Source organism: Megascapheus bottae, chromosome 22, assembly GCF_031878675.1.
Source record: "Megascapheus bottae isolate mThoBot1 chromosome 22, mThoBot2.hap1, whole genome shotgun sequence".
Classification (NCBI taxonomy): domain Eukaryota; kingdom Metazoa; phylum Chordata; class Mammalia; order Rodentia; family Geomyidae; genus Megascapheus; species Megascapheus bottae.
Window position 1 is genome coordinate 2,186,602 of NC_143530.1, and position 20,973 is coordinate 2,207,574.

General features: G+C 44.1%; 1 protein-coding gene across 2 annotated transcripts in view; it reads right to left on the minus strand.

Annotated features, from left to right (window-relative positions):
* The window catches only part of Lrrc1 (leucine rich repeat containing 1), a 97,272-nt gene that overhangs the window by 30,585 nt on the left and 45,714 nt on the right, over positions 1-20,973 (minus strand). For both annotated transcript variants that reach the window (XM_090355473.1, XM_090355472.1), the window contains exons 2-4: positions 12,126-12,243; positions 2,012-2,090; positions 577-666 (exon numbers count right to left, since the gene is read on the minus strand). In XM_090355473.1, coding sequence (XP_090211599.1) covers positions 577-666; positions 2,012-2,090; positions 12,126-12,159 — 203 coding nt within the window. In that variant the 5' untranslated portion in view covers positions 12,160-12,243. The remainder of the gene's footprint in view (positions 1-576; positions 667-2,011; positions 2,091-12,125; positions 12,244-20,973) is intronic.

A 20,973-nucleotide genomic window follows, 5' to 3' on the forward strand; every position in this document is an offset into this window, starting at 1 on the left:
TGCTCGGATGACTCCGTCTCCCTGACAGTGGGAATGCTCAGCAGTGCTTAGTCACTGGCATGTGTTAGCCTCTCACTATATCTTTCTCACCATGGCTAAAGCCCCCTCGCCCTGCAGGCCAGCAACACAGAAATTCACCAACCTGTTCTACCCCATCCCATCTACCCCTCTCCCAGCTCATCTGTGCTCTCCAAGCACTGTCGCCACTCCTGTTCTCAGGGGCTACTGCCAGACACAGCAGATGTTTAGGGAACTTCCTGTGAATTCCCAGTGGGGTCCTACTGGCTATTCTGTTCATAGATTGAAAGGGCTGAGTGGTGATTTCCAATGGTACTTACTACTAGTAAGTAAACTGGCTGTTTTGCTACTTCTGTGGTATCCATCAGTGTAAAGAACGCTCGCAAACCAATGATGCCATGTAGCAGCATACTTTATAACCATTAAAATTTGAGGATAACTGGAGGGAACGCTGAAGGATGAGCAGATGGTCTCTTATGTAGACGATAAGAAAATGGAAGTTCTACGTGGAACTGATGGCATGCATATACTAGACTTTAAAAAGAAACAACAACTTACTTGCCAATATTTTCAGGCAAAGATTGCAGGGAGATGTCATTTACAGAAAGACATGTTAGATTCTGTAACTCGGGAAAGCTTTCTGGCAACCTAGAACAAAAGAGCTTGTTAACTGAAGTAGCAGTGTGTACAGAGCATAAAAACAACTCTGATATGCTCGCTGAAATAACATCCTAAAATTACATCCTGTGATGACATGCTTGCCTTGCCTTTCTACATTACCAGCACTTGCAAGGAAAGATCCAAAGATCTCATCTAGTTAACAGAAAAGCAGAGCATGAGCCACATTCATGGAGAGGAGGATGAAGAATTAATCTTAACAAGAATAAATATGGGAGCTCCCAGAATCAAGAAGTGTCACAAAGCCCTAGGAAGGAAAACCCCAACTGCTTTGTAGCCAGGTGTCAAACGCAAAAATGCTTGACTGTGGCATGAGAATAAACAGAAAACTTGACCAGCCCATGAGATTATAAAACACCAGGCAGCTGCTCAAGCATTTCTTTCTTCTCTGTTGCTTCTAATTCCCAGAGCAAAGAATTACTTAGAACTGACCAGCCCACAGCCAACTGCTACTTTGTTTCCTTAATTCAAGAGGTCACTCACTGGAGATAATGGTAGGTTTCACTGCATGTCACACAAAGTACTTTTATTATGTGCCAGAAGCCATAAAGAACATGGAAGCTTCAAAATAATTATTTTAAATTTTATAAAGAGATTTTAGTTTGTGATGGTTACTAGTATTTGGCTGAAGGTGAACAGATGCCATTGCATCTACAGTGAGATGTAGTTTATGCATACAAATCTAGTACAGTCAACAGGGGGAGACTTGTGGCTGTGCTGGTGGTACTTTGGGAGTTCTGGACCCCTAGAAACACACCCACTAGCCCTGCGAGGCTGTCTCTGCGTTCGCAGGGACAAATGAGCACCACTCACTCATCTTGACAACAGAGCACTTCACAAGACTCCAGACTAAGTCAGGAGCCACACAGGGGCTCCTCAGAGCCAGGCCAGGCAGTAGGCTGGCAAGTCTCTGTTTTCCTAAGGAGAGTTAGAGGGAAGAAGTGGAGATTACAAAAACATTTCATTACTGGAGTGGAAAAAAAATAAGTCTAATAAGACGCCTATTTGAATAATTATGATGTAAGCTGTCTGTGAGTTTAGAACTCAGTTCCATCCCATAAGACACGAAGGAAGAACTGGTTAATCTATAAATTACCACAACTACTCACACAGCTCGTCCATCCCTGACTTCCTCTTCATTTTCCTCTGAAAAATGTCTCCAGGTTCCATTATTTATAAATACGTATCTGGGAAAGTCAGCCCTTCTTGATAAAGACCGTAGTGTCTCTAATACGAGAAATGTGGCTGCAACCTTGGCTTGCCCCTGGGAAAGAAACCCTTAAAACTAGGATCTGGAATGAAGCAGCAACATCACCTCGTCAGTGGGTTTCCGCTGAAGTCGGCTATCTGCAGAGCTTTACAGAATGAGATGCTTTCAGGAATTTCGGGAATATCTGAAAGAGCAGAGGATATACATATTGTTGTTAACATCTTCATTACTTATGACAGACCACAGCACAAGAGAATATCACACATACTACTTCCAACCCTGTGCTGCCAATTACAAGAACATTTATATGTCATTTCCTAGAGGAAGACATGTCTTCAGGGAGGAACACTTGAGATAAACCCAAGGCCCATCTACCACTGCCTGAAATGTCACAGGAATACTCAGATCCCATTTCCATTGAGATCTCTCTCTCTCTCTTTCCCTCCCTGCCTCTCTCCCTCCCTCCCTCCCTCAGTTTTTTTTCTTCCTCATGCTTTCTTATGACTGGATTGGTACAAGCATTCTAAAGAAGAATACTGTTAAACTATGACTCTTCTTCTGATTATATACGTAAGAATTTGGAAAGTATAAAAAGCCTAAAGAAAACAGAAACCACCAGGATTATCTAGAGATAATGGATTATTCTGAAATACACATACTTGGTATGTACATATAGAATATATGTTTCAAAATACTAGGTTCGTGACATTTTTTCAATCTTATATTTATTCCACACACATTTCACTCTATCTTTTTTCCTAAGTAGTTTGTCGTTCTTAATGGCAAAAGTACATTATACGTATTTTCAGACCTGATTTATTTACTCCCCTGTTGTTGAACATTTAGGTTGACTCCAAGTTCTTGATCTTGTATTTATACTCATTTCTGACTGTTTCTTTGGACTAAGTTCCTAGAAGTGGAATTACTATATGGAAAGCTTTAGCATTTCTGGAGCATTTTGATAAATAAGGTAAAATTGCGTTAGAGAAAAACAGGTTATACATACTTATACCTCTGTTGGGCTACACAAAGGGCCAAAATCAGCATCTCTCCTTTTCACTTTTTTCATATTTTTTAAGTGTCAATCTATTGCTAAAATGCTCAGCTATCATTTGTTTTATATTCAGATTATTATTGATACTGAAAAATATGTTCTCTGTATGTTTACTTGCCACTAAATACTAGTGATTTTGAAAGTCAAAACTGTTAGTTTGAATTCCCCTTCCTCACAGTACAAACTCTAAGATTATAGCTATGAGGGTCTTAAAAGGCTACTTCACAGCATTTAATTTCAAGCACACAATATTCTGGATACATGAGCATGGAGAATTCTAAAATAAAGATGGTTCTCCTCATCTCTTTTATTCCACTACTGCTCCTAAAGGAAGGGCTTCAGGGAGGAGGGAGAAGGAAAAACAGAGGTCTTATTCCGGCACCCGCAAAGCAGAGATGCTCTGTGAAAACTTTTGAGTTTAAAAACCCAAAATTTCAAAACCTAAAATACATGAATAGATGGCAACATTTTTCTCACACGATTTTCTTCTTTGCATAGTCATGTACTTTACAATATGATGTCAAGATGGCTGGGCAGACAGATAGATGGACAGGTAACATCTTTTCTATGGTTGAGTCCAGAGTAGAGTGGGTTTTGAAAACCTACCAACACTTGTGGGCCATGAGGTTCAATCACAGCTCTAGCTTCTTTCATAAACATCACCTTATTTATTCCATTCAAAAATACATCATGAGAGCTTTCACTGCTGAAGATCACCCCGAGTTTCACCATCCACCCCCGGGCCTGTGTTGGCTCTCCACACAAAACACGGCACTGCCACACTCACATCTAGATAACCACAGACAGGCAATCCAAACTTCATCTCTATCTCTCACCTTTTACAAAGTTTAACACAGATGACCTCGTGTGAGACCTAAAACTTAGACATTACTGGAGTTTGGTTTCATTTGTGTTTCCAGGGTATAGACGCTGTCCTGGCTTCTCCAGCTGGCATCTGTGAGGACTGAAGACAGCAGATGGAGTTTTGGCTTTCACACTGAGCCACTTCGGATTGTGAGGTATGCGCTTGAGCCAACCCCGCCAGAGCTGCCGGCACTCACATCCACGTGGGCACACACAGGATAGAGGTGTCACAACCACGGCCTTTCAACTACAGTGACATTCTGTAATTCTTAGCATCGTACTTTAGATGAAACTGAGAAATTGCTGCCAACTACCTATTTTGCCCAGAGAAGGTTTTTCCCCGGACGTCCGTCAGTCACCCCACACGTGTCCCCTCACATTCACGTGGTAAGGTGGAGGCGGGAAGACGCGCAGGGACAGACATGCGTCAGGTAAGTGAAAGTCTGAGAGAAAAAAAGACAAAAAACAAAAATAAAAACACCCTTTGCTCCAAGCCCACCAGACTACTGGATGCCAAGGAGGAACGGCTGCCATATCTGAGGACCTGTGTGGGAGAGGAGGGCCCCACCGGCCACAACCGAAGATGCGATTACATCGCAAAAACCATGAATCAAGACCTGGGCAAAGACAGAATCCAAAGCTACAGGGAGTTAAACAAGAAACAGGGACCCGAACAAGCATAAGGAGAGAGGCTGACAGGCTGTAGTACGATAGCAACTGTGGGCACATTCCACACAGCATATTGCTTCATTTAGAATTATTTACTACTAGGATAAAACAAGGTCCTTGTGTGCCAAACAGGCTGGCTGATTAAGACAGTTTGAATGTTTGCTGTGGGCTGCCTGACTCAATCCTGCTTAAAAATATCCCAGACTGTCAAACAAGACTAAATACAAAACATGTTCCAAGGGTGCGTTTGCTGCCACACACAGCTGTCCTTCTGGGTGCACAGAGGAAAAAAATGGTAAAAAAGAATTTTTTTCAAGTGCATCCATTTATCGTATTACCCCAGACTCACCCATGAGTTGGCCAGCATTGAAGACAAAGCTCTAATTCCAAGCTGCCTTTCCCAGGCTCTGCACTATGACAGACAGAGGCAGCACACAGAGGGGCCCTTGTGAAACTGTTTTGTTCAAGTCTTCTTCAAGGGCTGGTACTTGTGTTAGGGGAAAAAAAAAATGTCCCAAATCAAGAGATGTTTCACCTACTTCTAGCCATGACTACCAAACTAACCTTCACATTCCAGCTTCTCTTCCCCACAAGTTAGTGGGCATAACCACAAGTGAGTCCTTCTGCTAGTTCACCTGTTTTCTCCAATGCCTATCCCCAGTCTGGATGTAGCAGAGGGTGGGGATTCTAAACCTACAGAGCACAGCCCAAAGTAAGAGCTGGCCTGTGGACTAATCCAGGCCTGCGCACTGCCGAGTCCACTCCAGGACAGAGGACAACGGGCAAGTAAGTGCTGGGCTTTACATTTAGAGTCTCTGAGACCTGGCACACAGAATTCCCAGGCGCATGTCACCTGGCACTTCAAAAAGGCAGTTTAGGTGGGATTTGGGTACTGTCTGGGATTTTTTTTTTAAACCATCATAATGAATAAAGCTACTTCCACGCTCAGGCTGAAGCAGCGCCAACTTTGAAGGCAATGCTGAATGAAGACTTGAATAGGAGGCAAGACAGCAATGCAACCAGAGCGCTGTCCTGATGCTTAATCGGGGACGGAAGAGGACAACAGGAGATACTTTCATGTCCCATTTAAATGCTTCTTCCTCCTTTTTAAATAAAATTGATGTTTATAAAGCACTGTGTTATACAAGTACACATTTTCAAAAATGGCCCTTAGAAAAAGAAGCTAAAAGCATTCTAATAAGAACTCAGAAACACGTCTATATTATCCAAGGGAATGCTGTAGATAAAAAGCTTAAGAGCTTAAAAACTAGAAGTTGTCAACTGACAGACAGAAAGGTAAGATGCCCATAACGCCCTTACCATCTCAGGATGTCTGAGCTGGAATGGGCATCCCCTCTTTACAGTACTCATCCTGAGGGACACAAATGTCCTTGCAGCAATGCCACGGGCCTGTGTTTCACAGCCCTTTCTGAGTTACAAGGAGAATTTCTCACCAACTTAGCATTAGGAGAAAATTTAATAGAACCTATGCTTTCTCTTTATAGAATGTTTAAGCCAGAATCAGGGCTGAACATGCTGTGTTTCCCATCAAGCATAGTACATGTGGCACACGGGTCCACACCCTAATCAGTCCTCACAGGCATCCCCGTTTGAATTTAGGGGAAAGGGAAGGAGAAGGGGCTATAATCTCTGCAGCTTATCCCCCAGCAGCCTCACACAAGTCCACACTAACAAGAAAGGTCTCATTCCTCATACCCAATTTCTCTTTCAAATTACCACTGAAAGGATGCAAACCATGGGGAGGGGAGGAAGGAGGATGGAGGAAGGAGGAGGAAGAAGGAGGAGGCGGGGAAGAGAAGGGGAGGGCACAAGAAAGCTAGCACCCTACTCACTGTGGCTTAAGTTCCTTAAGCAACTCACATTATATCAGGCCCTGAGTGTCAGGTGAGGAGATAAGGCTAAGAGAAGGTGGTCTTTCCCACTGCCACGTCCTAACCGTCAGGGAAAGGTGATAAAAATAAGACAACAGAGCTTGGCATGTAGCTATGCTACTTGTGTCACTGAGGCAGAAGGATCACTGGAGCCCACGAGTTCAAGGCCAGCCTAGGCAACACAGGAAAAACATAGGCCTCACAGAGTGCAGGAGCCAGAACTGGCAATGTTAGCCAAGTGGGGAGGCTCCAGCCGGGGGGAAGGCGGCTGTGGTAGCACCCTGAGCTGGCTTTTTTTTTTTCATATATTTTTATTGTAATTAATAGAAGGGTTACATGATATTTGCCAGATAAATGGTGCCTTAATTCCCACACATTGATATCCTTTCACATGTCGTGGTCCCCATTTCCCTTCCCCCCTCCCCCACCCCTCATCTTGTTTTCCCCCGTTCCCTATCCAATTTCAGATAACCAAATACAATTATATCCGATATATCAGGTGGCTTTTTAGAATGCCCAGACACTGCTTCTATAATTCCAAAAGTATCCAACGGTAAAGGACCGCAGAGGGAGCACGGTGTGATAAACATAATTACATAAAGGTCTTCACATCAAATAACAGCCTAACGTGACCACAGCTCCACTGCCACCATGGCCGGCACCAGCACTGGGAGCCAATGCCGAGGTCCATGCGCCCCTCCTCCTGTCACCTGGGTCTGCCTGCCCAGCCACACCAAACCTGGGCAGGTGATGAGCAGGGTGTCAGGAACGCCTTCGTCACTCGTGTCCTCATGAGCTGTCTGGGCACAGGCACCACCTACCACTCCTGTTCTTAGACCTGGCAGACCCACGGGAAGCCGTGGGAAGCCACAGGAAGCGGCAGGGCCGTTTCCTCCAGGAAATGGTGAATGCACCCGTGTTCCAAGCCTTCCTCGGAAGTCCCGGGGAGTCGAGGGAGAAGGGGTTAAACACACAGCCGTGGACGCTGCCATCCGCTTCGGTCATTATTTCTGGTATCACAGATGTCAAATGCAATGCGAAGCTGACACCCACGTTCACTCACCTGCGTGCATGCAGCCATCTCACCTGCACATACATGTTCTCTCACTTGCATACATGTGTTCCCTCATCTGCACTCATGCATCACCAGCACGCATGCACCAGTCACCCACATACATGCATCATTTACCAACACGCATCCATCACTCACCTGCATGCATGGCATGTGTCACTCAAAGGTAGGAGCCTGGTAGAAAGGAGCAGAAGTGTGCTCCTCTCTCCAAGGACCCCTGTGCAGAAAGAAACAAACAGTAGGTGGAGGGAGACAGAGATGGGGTGGGGAAGACAGAGGTCCCCCAGACTTGCAAATGTCCCCAGCACATTTCCACAGCATTTGGCTCAAGCTAGGGCTGCTGCAGACTGGTCCCAGTGCTCTGTTGTGTGCTGTGTGCCGGCCTGGATGTGATGTCAGCACGCAGAAGGCACAGACCAGAGGCACAGGCCAGGGGACTGTGAGCACAGGGCCAGCCTAGCAACCCAATAGGCAGCTGGCACAGCTGCCGCTGTCCACCGCAGTCCACCCCTCACTGCAGGCCTCCTCGGCATCCCACACCGGGTCTGGACTTGGAGCAGCTTTAGTGTTGGAGGAACCAGGATACTGACACTCAGTCCTTCCAGAGTTGCACAACTTTCTCAGATGCATTGGATCATCTAAACCAGCACTAAGGAGTGCTTAATGGAAGGGCTAGCCTTCCACTGGAGGGAGGGGTTTTCCAACACTCTCCAGAGAAAGCTAAACAGGGTTAAATACTTCAAGACATCTTTTGGTTGCCTGATCCTTTCACTAAGCACTTGCACAAATAAAATGATGTTAGGCAAACAGAGCCCTGATTGCTTCACAGAACCTTAAAATAAGTTACCTGTTTAAGCCTGGCTATTTCTGCCCACATTCCTTCCCCATGTACTGCGCAAGTACATGGCCTTAAGGCTAACTGCACCTCCCTGACTTATTTCCACACAAGAATCCTACACCAGGTAGCACATTCTCCATCACTTACTCACCTTCTCACCCTGGCTGGCTGGCTTGTACCTCATGCTTCTGGAAATGCCACGTTGTGTGGGCTGTCTGTTCTGCACTAACCTGACCAATAAAGGTTTCATCTTCCTGTTGATGGCAAGTATGCCATCTGCTCATCTTTCCCCAGAAAGATGAGAAGGCAGGGGTGACCCCCCAAATCTGCTTCTTTCAAACACACTAAGTACAAAGAAGGGGACAGCAAATGAAAGCAGGAAAGCACAGCTATGTGGAAAACAAACAAACAAACAAACCCAAGAGCTATATGAAGAGAAAACCCAATTTTGTGAAGCAGGTAACTAAAAGGAAAAATTTTTAAATAAATAACAAAAACACTAATGATGACTAATTCTAGACCAAGCAGAAATGAGGATTTAAAATTTTTCTATTCTGGGGAAACAATTGTGATTTGAAAGTACAAGAAACCTGGGATCAAGCACCAATTTTAGCCATGGGCCATGCAGCCCCAGTCTCTGAAGCCCTTCTAGAACAGGTGGTCACTGGAGTCACTCTGATATAGAAACTGCTAAATTAAAACAGAAGCAGAAATGGTCACCCAGACACCCAAGTTTAATTTTATTACAAGAGAAACCACTGCAATTACTTTTACTTCTGTGACTTTGCTTCTGTTGAATGTAAGTCGACCATTGTTTTGGAAAAACCAAGATCTAAAAAAGAACCAACCATGTAAAGATTGGGTGAATGAATGAGTCAGAGAAGGGGGCGGAAGGAAGATAAGGCCCTACTTAAAATAGACAAAACATTTTGAGATCCTGTGACTAAATGGAGAACTTGTTGACCTAAAAAAATACATCTAGAGGTGTTGTTTTCAAACTCAGCTCTCTTTACTACATATCTGCTGATTTAAAAAAAAAAAAGGAAAAAGCACAGGAAAGTTATGTAAACCTCTAATTCATTAAGTACAGTCACAACTTTCCTGGTAATGGAATAGTCTCCATTTCGACAGAATATAGACTAACAACAGTTTGCTTATACTCCCACACCCTATGTTCTGGCATAACACAGGGAAGGCAGGCAGTACAGGAGACCCTTCTGGACCGGGGTGAAAAAGGACAAAAGACGATAAGAAAGACAAGGAAAAAGCATAAAATATGCTTACTGAAAGGAATCTAATAATGAAGTTTATCCCTTATGTAGTGCTAGAAATGGTTTCTATACATTAATTTAAAGCATGCTCCCCAAAAAATAGCATTTGTAAAATGGAGGGTCAACAAGAAAATATCAAGAAGCCCACTACCTTTCTAACCCCACTTACAAGTAATCCCTGCAGTGTGGAACTACAGCGCTCGAGGCAGAGCAGGAGTGCTGAAGTTAAGGGAGCACTGAGCCGTCGGAGCATATGCATGGTGCTCAGTCAGAGAACAAACTCTGGACCATCAAGACGTCCCACGGTCTGGTAAGTGACCCATGCCTGCATGCCTGTGCTGGCTGCTTCCTTCCGCGCTTCAACTCTCCTGGATCTGACAATGTCCAGCCCCTGAGAGCAACTTGCTAAATAGTGGAAAATCCAGGCCCCAGTGCAGAGGCCTGGCCTCAAGGCAGCAGGGAAAGGACTGCTTCACTGAGAACTGGTAAAAGCTAGCCTTGGCTTCACTTGTGTGGGTGAGGGGAGGGCAGACCAGGCAGAATTAAGGAAGACACCCATTCACTCTGGATTTACATTGGCCAGAAAGGCCCTGTCTGTGGGCATAGGCAGAAGCAAGCACAGGGTCATTTCAGCAGCATCAGCCTCGTCTCAGATTCCACTAAGCAAGCCAAGATCTAGAGACCACAGATGCTGACCTCCGTCCCCTTCTTGGACAGAAGAAGGCTACCCTAGGCATTTACTTCATCAAGACCTAAGCTCAAGGAAAAAGCAGAAGATGCCCATGCGTGATGGTCTGCTTCCTGTGCATGTGACCCAACTGGTATTCATATTCGCGTCAAAACTTTCTTTCTTTGAACTTCTCGTACACTCAAAGTAACTAATCGGTGTATGCAGACTCTGCCATGGTTTATTCATCTTCAGTACTATTTTTCCCACAACAAAAATGAATATAACTTCCTTATGGGGCCCAGCAACACTGCAAATCATGCCTACTGAACTGTCTTAACACCTGCCTTAACTCCAGCCATCCCTGGTCCACCATCAAGAACTTTCCACACTGGACAAGATTCCTGAATTCCTTATTTGGCTCATTCTTTTCAATTGTCTTCAATTACTAGCGGGAACACAAAGCTATACCACCAGCAGAACCAGAATATAAATGTAGCATAAGTGTGACATGGTGTTATAATGTTTTATGGAAGGCAACCCACAAACAAGGAACAAAATGGGAACAGGATAACTTTCTAACTGTGATTCAGTATTAACAATTACAGTTTTGCAGTACCATGAAAAGTATCTCTGACAGTGCCAGTGAAGTACGCCTTATACTTTGAGAAAACTAAACTAAATGGATAATGATACAGTACTATGATGTAAGTCAAATTGCAGCATAGACTATAAAATCCAAATTACTACCCCTTGGGCAGGATTCAGTTCATGATGCATGAAGAAAGCCTGCCCTGGATTCTTGGAGAGCAAGATCCTGCTGTGCAGTGATGCTTTCTCTTACACAACCAGAAGCCACATTCTGTGAACAACTAGGCATTAGGAAGAAAACATCTAGACACATTTTCTTTGGCCATCTGTCTGTCTGAAATATAAATACACATGGATAGTAATTCGCCAAGTTAGGACATGAAAATTGTATCATTTACCTCAGTACTCATATCGGGCAAAAAGCAGAGGTCTCCTTCACAAAACACAGCCAGAGGATGAAGAGCCAAACCAAGGCTAAGCTGGCCCTGACAGCCCACATTTCCAGCAGGACTCCTTGCTGCCAACTTCAACTACTGCGTGGATCTCCTCTCTTCCTACCTCAGAAAAACCCCTCACAGCCCAGCGAACCCATCTACCACTCTCCTTCCTCTTCCTCTTCTTCCTTCTCCTTCTCCTTTCTTTCCCTTCCCCTCTTCTCCACACAACACGTGATCCTGATGACTTCCTACCTGAAATATCAGAGCACAAAGCCACAGAGGTCAGCTCTGGAGGTGTGGGCAGCATTCCACTGCCCAGGAAATAATCCTGTGAGAAATCTCTCTTCATTTTGGGGGAGGGAGGGGGGCACAAAACACACCTTTGTCCCTTATCTGAGCAAGGACACATCAGGAAAGATCTGATACTGCTCCTGAAGTCAAAGTAAACGAGCCGAGGCCAGCTCTAGCATCTTACTTTTAAGCCGGAGAAAACCTGATGACTTCGCTTTCATTCTGTACTGGACAGTACAGAACAAACTCAAACTCAGAGCCACAGAAGGCTGAGCCAGCACGGTCAGCTACACACTCGCCAGCATGACTTCAAGATACAGCGGGCCTGGGGCTTCTACGCAAGGCAGGATCTCCACACCTACTTGGCTGGAATCTGCATGTGAGCCAACTCTTTGTAATCCACTGCATTTTTAGGTTCAGCAAGCATTAACCCAAAGAACTGAAGCCATCAAAGAAGGTCCTGTCAAATGTGGCTGGCCATGGTTACGACCTTGCTACATGCCACTGGCTGGGATCCCCAAGTTCCATCTTCCCTCCCGCTCCAGTGACTACATAAATGCAGCATCTTCCTACCATTTCGGGAGACATCAAGTTCCACCAGTTGCATGAAGTTAGCGATTTCCGGAGGGAGCCGCTGAATTTCGTTGTCACTGAGTCCAAGCTTTCTTAATTTGACAAGCTGGAAAAATTGCTGAAAGACAAAAGTGTGTTACTGTGAGTTTCAAATATTTCACTGGTGTAAACTTTGCGGTTAATAGTAAAGTTGAAACAGAGTGCCTGAAATCAATGAAGATGGTACCAACGCAAACTTCCAGACCCTGCTAGGGTATGCAATCACATGTCCATGTTCTCGTGGACATATACTGGGCACAAAGGCCTTCTTGGAACTATTTTTGCAACTTCCTATCAATCTATAATTATCTGAAATAAAGGGCCAGGAGTTTAGCCTACTGGTAGAGTGCTTGCCTAGCATGCACAACGACCGGGTTCGATTCCTCGGTACCACGTACATAGAAAAAGGTCAGAAGTGGTGCTGTGGCTCAAGTGGTAGAGCTCTAGCCTTGAGAAAGGCCAACCACAGTATTCAAGCCCTAGTACTTGCAAAAAAAAAAAATCAATATGTAGCAGTGTCAGTAATAGTCAATCCAAGACAAATAAAAGGGTGGTTTTCTTTAAGTCAGAATCTCCAGAGTCTTCACCCGATGATTCCACCAAGCATGGCAGACTGAGCTGTGCTGTTTCCTCCTAAACCATTTTAACCTATATGACAGGGCTGGGAGTTTGGCCTAGTGGTAGAGTGCTTGCCTAGCATGCACGAAGACCCAGGTTCAATTGCTCAGTACCACATACATTAAAAAAAAAAAAAAAAAAAAAGTGGTGCTGAAATAAATAAATAAAACTATATGACAATGGCAATGCGGCAACTTAGGTAAAGATGAATGTAAACCTAAACATATAGAGAACAAGCCCACCAGGACATTAAAAATGAGTAGGGAGAAGAAACTAAGTAGATGTGCAATGAAACTGCTGAAGCTAGCAAACTGGTGATGAAATGGAAACCAGTCTGAGGAGTAAAGCAAGCTGGAGCTTGCTCTACGAGGCAGCATCCCACGGAGAATAGACAGGCACCTCCACAGGCAGGAGAGCTGGATGGAAATCCACAGTAAAAAGTTACATCCTTACAGTCTCTTCTCTTCATTCACAGCCAGGCAAGAACCTGTAAGACTCTCCCTTGAGAAACAGCTACAAACACAGCCAAAGGCCAGTGACAGAAGATACCATCAGGAAGACCAGGACATCTGGTCAGGTGGCAGGGGGGCCACATACTCCCCTGCTCCCAGCCAGACCCCTCCAAAAACAAGAACAAAACTGAAATTCCTGCACATGCATTACAGAGCCCTGGCGCCGTCATCAGCAATGCCGGTACCCTGTGCGATCCTTGGGTTTCTCCTGCTCTTGTCTGTGCAGACCCCACCCCTGCCCTTACCAAGTGCCCCACAAGCAAGAAGAGCAATGAAAACTGCAGACCCGCTGACAAGCAGCATGTCTTTGGCAGAAGTTGGGCGGCATTAGGGGAAAGTGGACTCAGCATCCACAGTACAGAGCTCTGCACAGCCTACACGGCGTGGTTTTCCTTCCAGCTGTCTCCCTGCTGCCACGTACTCACAAATGCCCAGGACCCACCACAGATGGGAGAGCAGCTTGGGCAGCCAGCCACACATGCGCCTGCAAGTAGCCCAGCTCTCCCACGTCACAGTGCCTGCATCCCTCACCTCAACAGAACCAAGCTTCTCTGGACACTTGGAAACACATGTTCAAGCCCCAGGAGTTGATATAATATATAGATATATGTTATCTCTATATTATAAAGTTTGATTATGAATAGCTAATAGTCATATTATAACATCTTGATTTGAAATCTACCTGGCATCAGTTTAAAAGGATAACTTCTTAGAAACTGTAGGAGTGAAAGGCTCATCTTCCACAGCAGGAAATTGATAGACAGCTGGTATAGCATGTGTCAGGGAAGCCATTCGCAATACATATGTGCAGAAGCAGCTTGGGTTCTCTAATGTCAAACTATGTGCATAGATTACTTTGCTAACAACAGAAACTGAATTATCAAATACATAAAAGTCTCTACTAAGATTACCTGGCACTCCAAATGTTTGTTAAACTTTAAATGCTAGCATTCAATAAACTTCTCTTTTTTATTAGTAAAATGAATAGATGCAGCCTTGTAAGAAAGCTCTGGATTTTGAAAAAGCAACTAGGTAGTTCATAAAAAATAAAATGCTTTCCAGTCTACTGACACATGTCTGTGGCATCTCTCTTCCTTCTGCTACTCAAAAGAAGGAAAACTACAATGCACAAATATACTTTACATTCATTTCTGGTAAAATTTAAAATAAATCAATATATATCTATACATATTTCAACGTGTCAGGCGTGATGTTATTACTCAGAAGGCAGCGGTGAGAGGACCAGGGTCCCAGCACAGCCCAGGCAAAGATGCCATCCAGAAACTGAAAAGTAAAAGCAAGGACTGGGAGCATGGCTTGAGTGGTAGAGTCCTTAGCGAGAAAGCACCAGGCATGGCTACACAAACAAAAATCCTTTCAAATAAGGAAAATGGTCAGCTATTTGTTAAACAATTCAACGCTATGCAAACAAAACTAGTATAAAGATCACAGAACCTGAAAAGGATTTATAATGCAAATATACTTTTAAAAGAAAATAGGTTTCAAGTACTATGTAAAAATACCCACGTGTGCATTTGATTGACAGGAAGTTTTGAAAAACACAGTGTGTAGGGGCACTCAAATGCAAGAATACTGCGCAGACAATAGATTCACATTTTCAGATAACAATTTAAACATAATAATTTTAAAAACATAGTGTAAAATAAAATGAACTATGAACCTTGACAAGTGATTGCTATACTTAGCTGCCTATGACCATTAAAAAAAAAAAAAGTGCTCAATATAAGGACTGAGTGTGAAACCAGACCCAGCCTTTGGGTTTCTTTAATCACACAGTTGAGATTTCATTTCTTAAGGGAAAGTACTGGCATTTCTTCCTACTAGCTGTACTGAAGCATTCACAGGAGTCGCCTAAGTGAATAAGTGAGCCTGTGCAATTGTTCAGTGTCTTGACAGTTTCATAATACATCTCCATGTGTTTACTAAAGCATGAAAGACTCACTTTGTTTTCCAGGAAAGGTATAATAGCAAAAGTACAAAAACCAGCACCAATTCCACATAACCAGGGGCCATTCAGACGTAACACAAGAAATCAAGCCAAGAAAGGGCTTAGACTTGCAGTGAATACGTTTGCTGTACATCTGTGGAAACTATAAAGCACAAATTCCTACCTGTAATAGAGTCCAAACAGCAAGCAAATTCAAGGTTTCATGTTGCATGTTAAAAAGCATCCTCAACTAGGGCTTGGCACAAATACTGCTCCAGTCCAGTTAGGAAAGTGCATGCTGGGTTGAAAAGCACTCCTACCTGACATGACCCCAAAATAAAATTATGCCAGTAATTACTCAGCCTAGTGGATCTTAACACAGTGTCTGGCTGCTTTGTTAAATTACCTTACAGAATCAATGCGGCGCCACTAAAGCTACATCCAGTGCTCAAGTTTTCAACAGCCACAGCCAGTCAAGAGTAAGAACTACACAAGCTGTAACCGCCCCCCCAACATACACACACACACACACACTGCTCTGGACATCAGCGGGGCACACCATGAACAGCTCACACTGTTGTCTTGGCAGGGTGCCCAGAGCAGAGCAGTCACGTGACAGAACACAGCCATCAGGCTTGGAGCCTACTGTGTCTCACTATACCTGACCTACACAGCACACAGTACAACTAAATGTGCTGAGAAACCCAAATCTTTAATTCAGCTCAACAGAATCACCTCCGCTTCTGACAAGATTCTTTCTCCTCTTTGGGCAGGTTTTCAGAAAGAAGCAAAGAAGTCTCAGCCTTAAGAAAGCTGTGTCCTTTGGCACAGCCACACGGCCAAGGATCACGTCTCCAAGGTGTCCAGACCCTCCACAGTGCTAGGGGTTCACATGGGGACAGCAGTGCAAAGAATGGCATAAATGCCTGGAGCCTGTGGCTGCACTGAGCCATTTTCCTCAGTGCCCATCCTAACCTGCACCTATACCTTGACCCTCTCTTGGCCAGAATAACTTGAACTGCATCCCTTCTCCTGACCCAATCAACTGAAGACATTTTGTAGTCAGCTCCCCAAGAAGACGTGCAAGCCAACTAACTTCAACAGCCAGCTAACTCTGAATATGGTACACATTTGTCATCACCAGGCTGTAAGATTTCATAAAGAGTCATAGTGGCCTTACTTATTATGCAGAGACAAAAAACCTAAGTATACACTTCTAAAAAATCTCTCTCATTTACATCCTCTCCAAGCTCATGTATAAGAATGTGCTTGGCAGAATTGTTCATAGTACCCCCAAATTGTAAACAACCTCAACATCAATTACTAGTCTGATCTAATCTGATGCTTTCACTGAAATTCTGTACAGAAATGACAATGAAGGCTGACAGCTGCTTGCTGAAAACTTACCTAAGGCATTTTATTTACAGATTCATAGAGTCTAAAAAAAAAAAAAAAAACTAGAAAAAAAAGATAAACTTTAAAATCATACTAACAGCTACCTGGACCTCTAAGGGATTGGACTCTAATCAGTAAGAGAAGAAGATTTTGTTTTTATTTTATTTATTTATTTTTTTTTGTCAGTCCTGGCTTGAGCTCAGGGCCTGAGCCCTGTCCTTGGACTCTCTCAAGGCTAAAGCTCTACCACCTGAGCCTCAGCACCACTTCTGGCTTTTTTCTATGTATGTGGTACTGAGGAATCGAACCTGGGCCATTGTGCATGCTAGGCAAGCATTCTACCACTAGGCCAAATTCACGGCCTCAATTTTAAATGTTTTTAACTACTATTAGGACAATAAATACTAAGCAGTTCCAAGAACACAAAATTACTGATCAGTGTTACTGATAATGAAAAACAATGGTGTCAGGAGCCCATGGCTCACGCCTGTGATCCCAGCTATTCAGGAGGCTGAGATCTGAGAATTGAGGTTCAAAGCCAGACCAAGCAGGAAAGTCCATGAGACTGTTGTCTCTAATAAAATACTCAGAAAAAGCTGGAAGTGGAGCTGTGTTTAAGGGATAGATCGCTAGCCTTGAGGTTCAGGGACAGAGCCCAGGCCTCGAGTTCAAGCCCCAGAACCAGCCAGAAAAAAAAAAAAAAAAAAAAAAAGAAATGGCATTATATCTCAAGGAGTGGTGAAGGAGTAAAATGCCCATTACACGTAAACAACAATAGAAACAGGGATACAACAATAAAGATATAATCGTTAATGGTGGGCTAGGATGTAGCTTAGTGGCAAAGCACTTACCTAGCAAGTGTAACATCCTGGGTTCAATCCGCAGTACCAAAAAAAGGAATATATATAATGGTTAGTGAGGGGCCCTCTATGCTTAGAGCTAAGCTGAAGAGCCTAGGACCATACTCCTCAATCACCTCAAAGGTTATAACAGCGCTAAGATATACTTTATAAACCAGTTAGCGTGTGCTGATAACAAAATACCTCCAAATTTTGAAGCTCAAAGTAACACAATTTTTAAATTTTTTCTTGCTCATGAAACCATACTCACTAGATATGTGGCCAGCCTTACATGGCTGGCCATATTATTTCTGGCAACCAGTGTCATACTTTCCTAGAATTCCTCCACTCTCCACAAGGCCTCTGTCCTCCCTTGACTCAAGTAGCTCCATTATATCAGACTCTGGACCAGCATTCAAAAGGGCACAGGAAAAGGCTTCAAAGCCTCTCAGGCCCAGACCTTGAAATCTGCAAGATGAATCCTACCACATTCCGTTATTAAGTCACAAAGTCACCCAAGAATAGGAAAACAGAAAAATAGCCCCCATTCATGGAGGGATAGAACAGATTAAAATCTGGGGCTTGGAGTAGGAAAAATCTGCTATCCTTAATAGTCTATCAGAAAATAAGATTTGCCATGTAAGAACATATATAAAAACAGAGTAGATGGGCCCGGGAGTTTGGCCTAGCAGTTAAAGTGCTTGCCTAGCATGCACAAGGACCCGGGTTCGATTCCTCGGTATCCCACATACACAACCAAGCCGGAAGTGCCAGAGACGAGACTGCAACAAGCGACAGAGAGCGAAAGCAAGCAAGCGGAGCCCAACCGAGTGGTGGCCGGAGCGAGCGGGGCCGGAGCGAGCGGGGCCAGGAGCGTGAGGGAGTGAGCCTGACCGGAGCGAGCGGGGCCGGAGCGAGCAGGGCCGGAGCGTGCGGGAGCGAGCCAAGCCAGAGCCAGCGAGGCCGGAGCGAGCGGGGCCAGAGCGAGAAGGGGCCGGAGCGAGCAGAGCCAGGAGCAAGCGAGAGCTGGCCGGGCTGGAGCGAGCGGGGGCCAAGAGCAAGCTGGAGCGAGCCGGGCGGAAGCGAGCGGGGCTGGAGCGAGCGGGGCTGGAGCGAGTGGGGCCAGAAAGAGAAGGGGGCCAAAAAAAAAAAAAAAAAAACAGAGTAGACTATAGGGCAAAATCTATGGCTGATAACAGAGTGATTACTTTTCCATAAAAAATTAAGAGAAAATATCCTGAATAAAATTTATTCAGGGTAAACTGCATATTTGTCTCTGTTTGGGGGTTGGTACTAAGGTTAGAGCCCAGGGCCTTCCACTTGCAGGCACTAGGTACTCTACTGCTTGAATCAGTCCTTCAACCCATTTTGCTTGGGGATACACATGGTCTCAGTTTTTCTGGTCTCTTACCTATACTTTCTGTACAGCTGTGATTATAGACATGAACCATCACATCTGACCCAAAAATGGTACTGTTGATTTCTCCTCCCTCACCGCCCCACTTTCCTCCAGTACTTACAGAAGTTACAGAAAAGGGAGAGACCCAAGAGTTGTAAACAGACAGTGAGAGAGCCAGTTTGGTTTGGGTTGGAAAGGGTTATTGCAAACACTCAAGAATTATTAGCTAAACAAGTGATAGTAAACTCCTGGTTTAAATAAAGATTGCAGAACAGGAATGGCCTCAGGTGAAACACAAAGCTTTTCTGTGACTTTCTATAAAACATATATATTTTTTAAATAAAAGCTAATTGATTTTTAAATGTGTAATATATATAATTTTTTAATTAACATGAACTAGTCTAAGGTGATTTTAGCTCTAAAAATTTTAAGAGAGCATTTCAAAATATCTTTCATGTACCCCAAGAAAAATAAACATTTCATTAACACATGATATTGTGTTACTCCCAGAGTTTAAAATGGCTAAAAATCACAGAAAGTAGATTAACAGTTGCCTACGGAATGTGAAATGATTGCTAATGTGTATGCAATTTCTTTTAGAGTAATAAAATGTTCTAAAACTGGTTGTGGTAATGGTTGTACAACTGTGACTGTATTTAACGCCACTGAATTGTGTGGTTTTAAGTGAATGAATTATAGGGTATGTAAATTATATCTCTATAAAGACAAAAACTGGACGAGTTACTAGACATCTCTGAAAAAGGAATACTTCTGTAGCAGAACATTAAGCCGGGGATACATATGGATATACTTAACAGAATCCATACGGTCACCACTGAGGTAAGGATTTTCAATATTCAGTAAGAGAAGAACCCAGAGGTCTACCAACATGTGGTGACTTCCATGACAAGGTACATCAGTTAAGTACGCTCCACAGAGAAAAATGCCCAAACCTGGCCCAAACCTTACTACCAGGCACACCCCCAGGGGGAGGAGCAGGCCCGTGAGGCCTGCACGTGGGAGGAGCTCAGGTGTGGTGGTGGTGCTGGCCCAGCCCCAGCAGACAGAGGGGACATCTGAAGGGCCAGATGCTAAAAGAGACTGGGTGTGGAGGCCTGATGGATATGCAGCTCAAAGCCCCGGCAAGAGGAAGAAGACCGAACAGGATGAGGAAAGCATAAAACAGAATCTGGTGCAGGTTATTGTGTGATGTAGCAAAAGAGCATTTGAAGAAGAAAAAAAATCATGGTCTACCTTTTGGAGCAAAGAGGTGTTGCTGGCCAAGGTAGTCTTGGTGACATCACCTAGTCAATGTGGACTGAGAATGTTTTCATAAGATTGGACAGTCTCCCAAGGTGCAGAACAGAACTCAAAAGAGAATCACAGGGGCCTGGAGTTTGGCCTAGTGGTAGAGTGCTTGCCTAGCATGCACGAAGACCTGGGTTCGATTCCTTAGTACTACATATATAGAAAAAAAGCTGGAAATGGTGCTGTGGCTCCAGTGGTAGAACACTAGCCTTGAGAAAGCCCAAGGACAGTGCTCAGGCCCTGACTGGCAAAAAAAAAAAAGAGAATCACAAATACTGAGGAATTTGGTAGAGACCAAAAGAGAGCAGAGGTCAGACAAAATCGAGCTTACATTAAAAAGATGTCAAAGGAGACAAGAAGGACTTTACGTGATGATAAAATGGGAAGTTAATCAAGAGCATGTAACAACTGTGGATACACACAGTATGGAGATCTAAAGGCATAAAGCAAGCATTAAAAGAAAGAGCTGAAGAGAGAGGCAGAGTGCAAAACAGTAATAACGGGGGACTCTCATCCAGACAGAAAGTTCCTAAGAAGTGCTGGATTTGATCACAACTTCAGAACAAATGGACTGGGCAGCGACAGGCACTCACAGTCCAATGGCAGCAGAACACCCTTCAGGAGGCATGCCGGGAATGGCTCTCCAGAGCAAAGCTCTTGAGAAGGCAGAGGCTGAGCCACAGACACTTAGAGAGGATGAAATAACACCAAGCTCTTCCAACCAGAAGTCAAAGTTAGAAAATTTAGGGAATTTTAAAAACTCACAAGTACATGAGAATCAGAACAACAT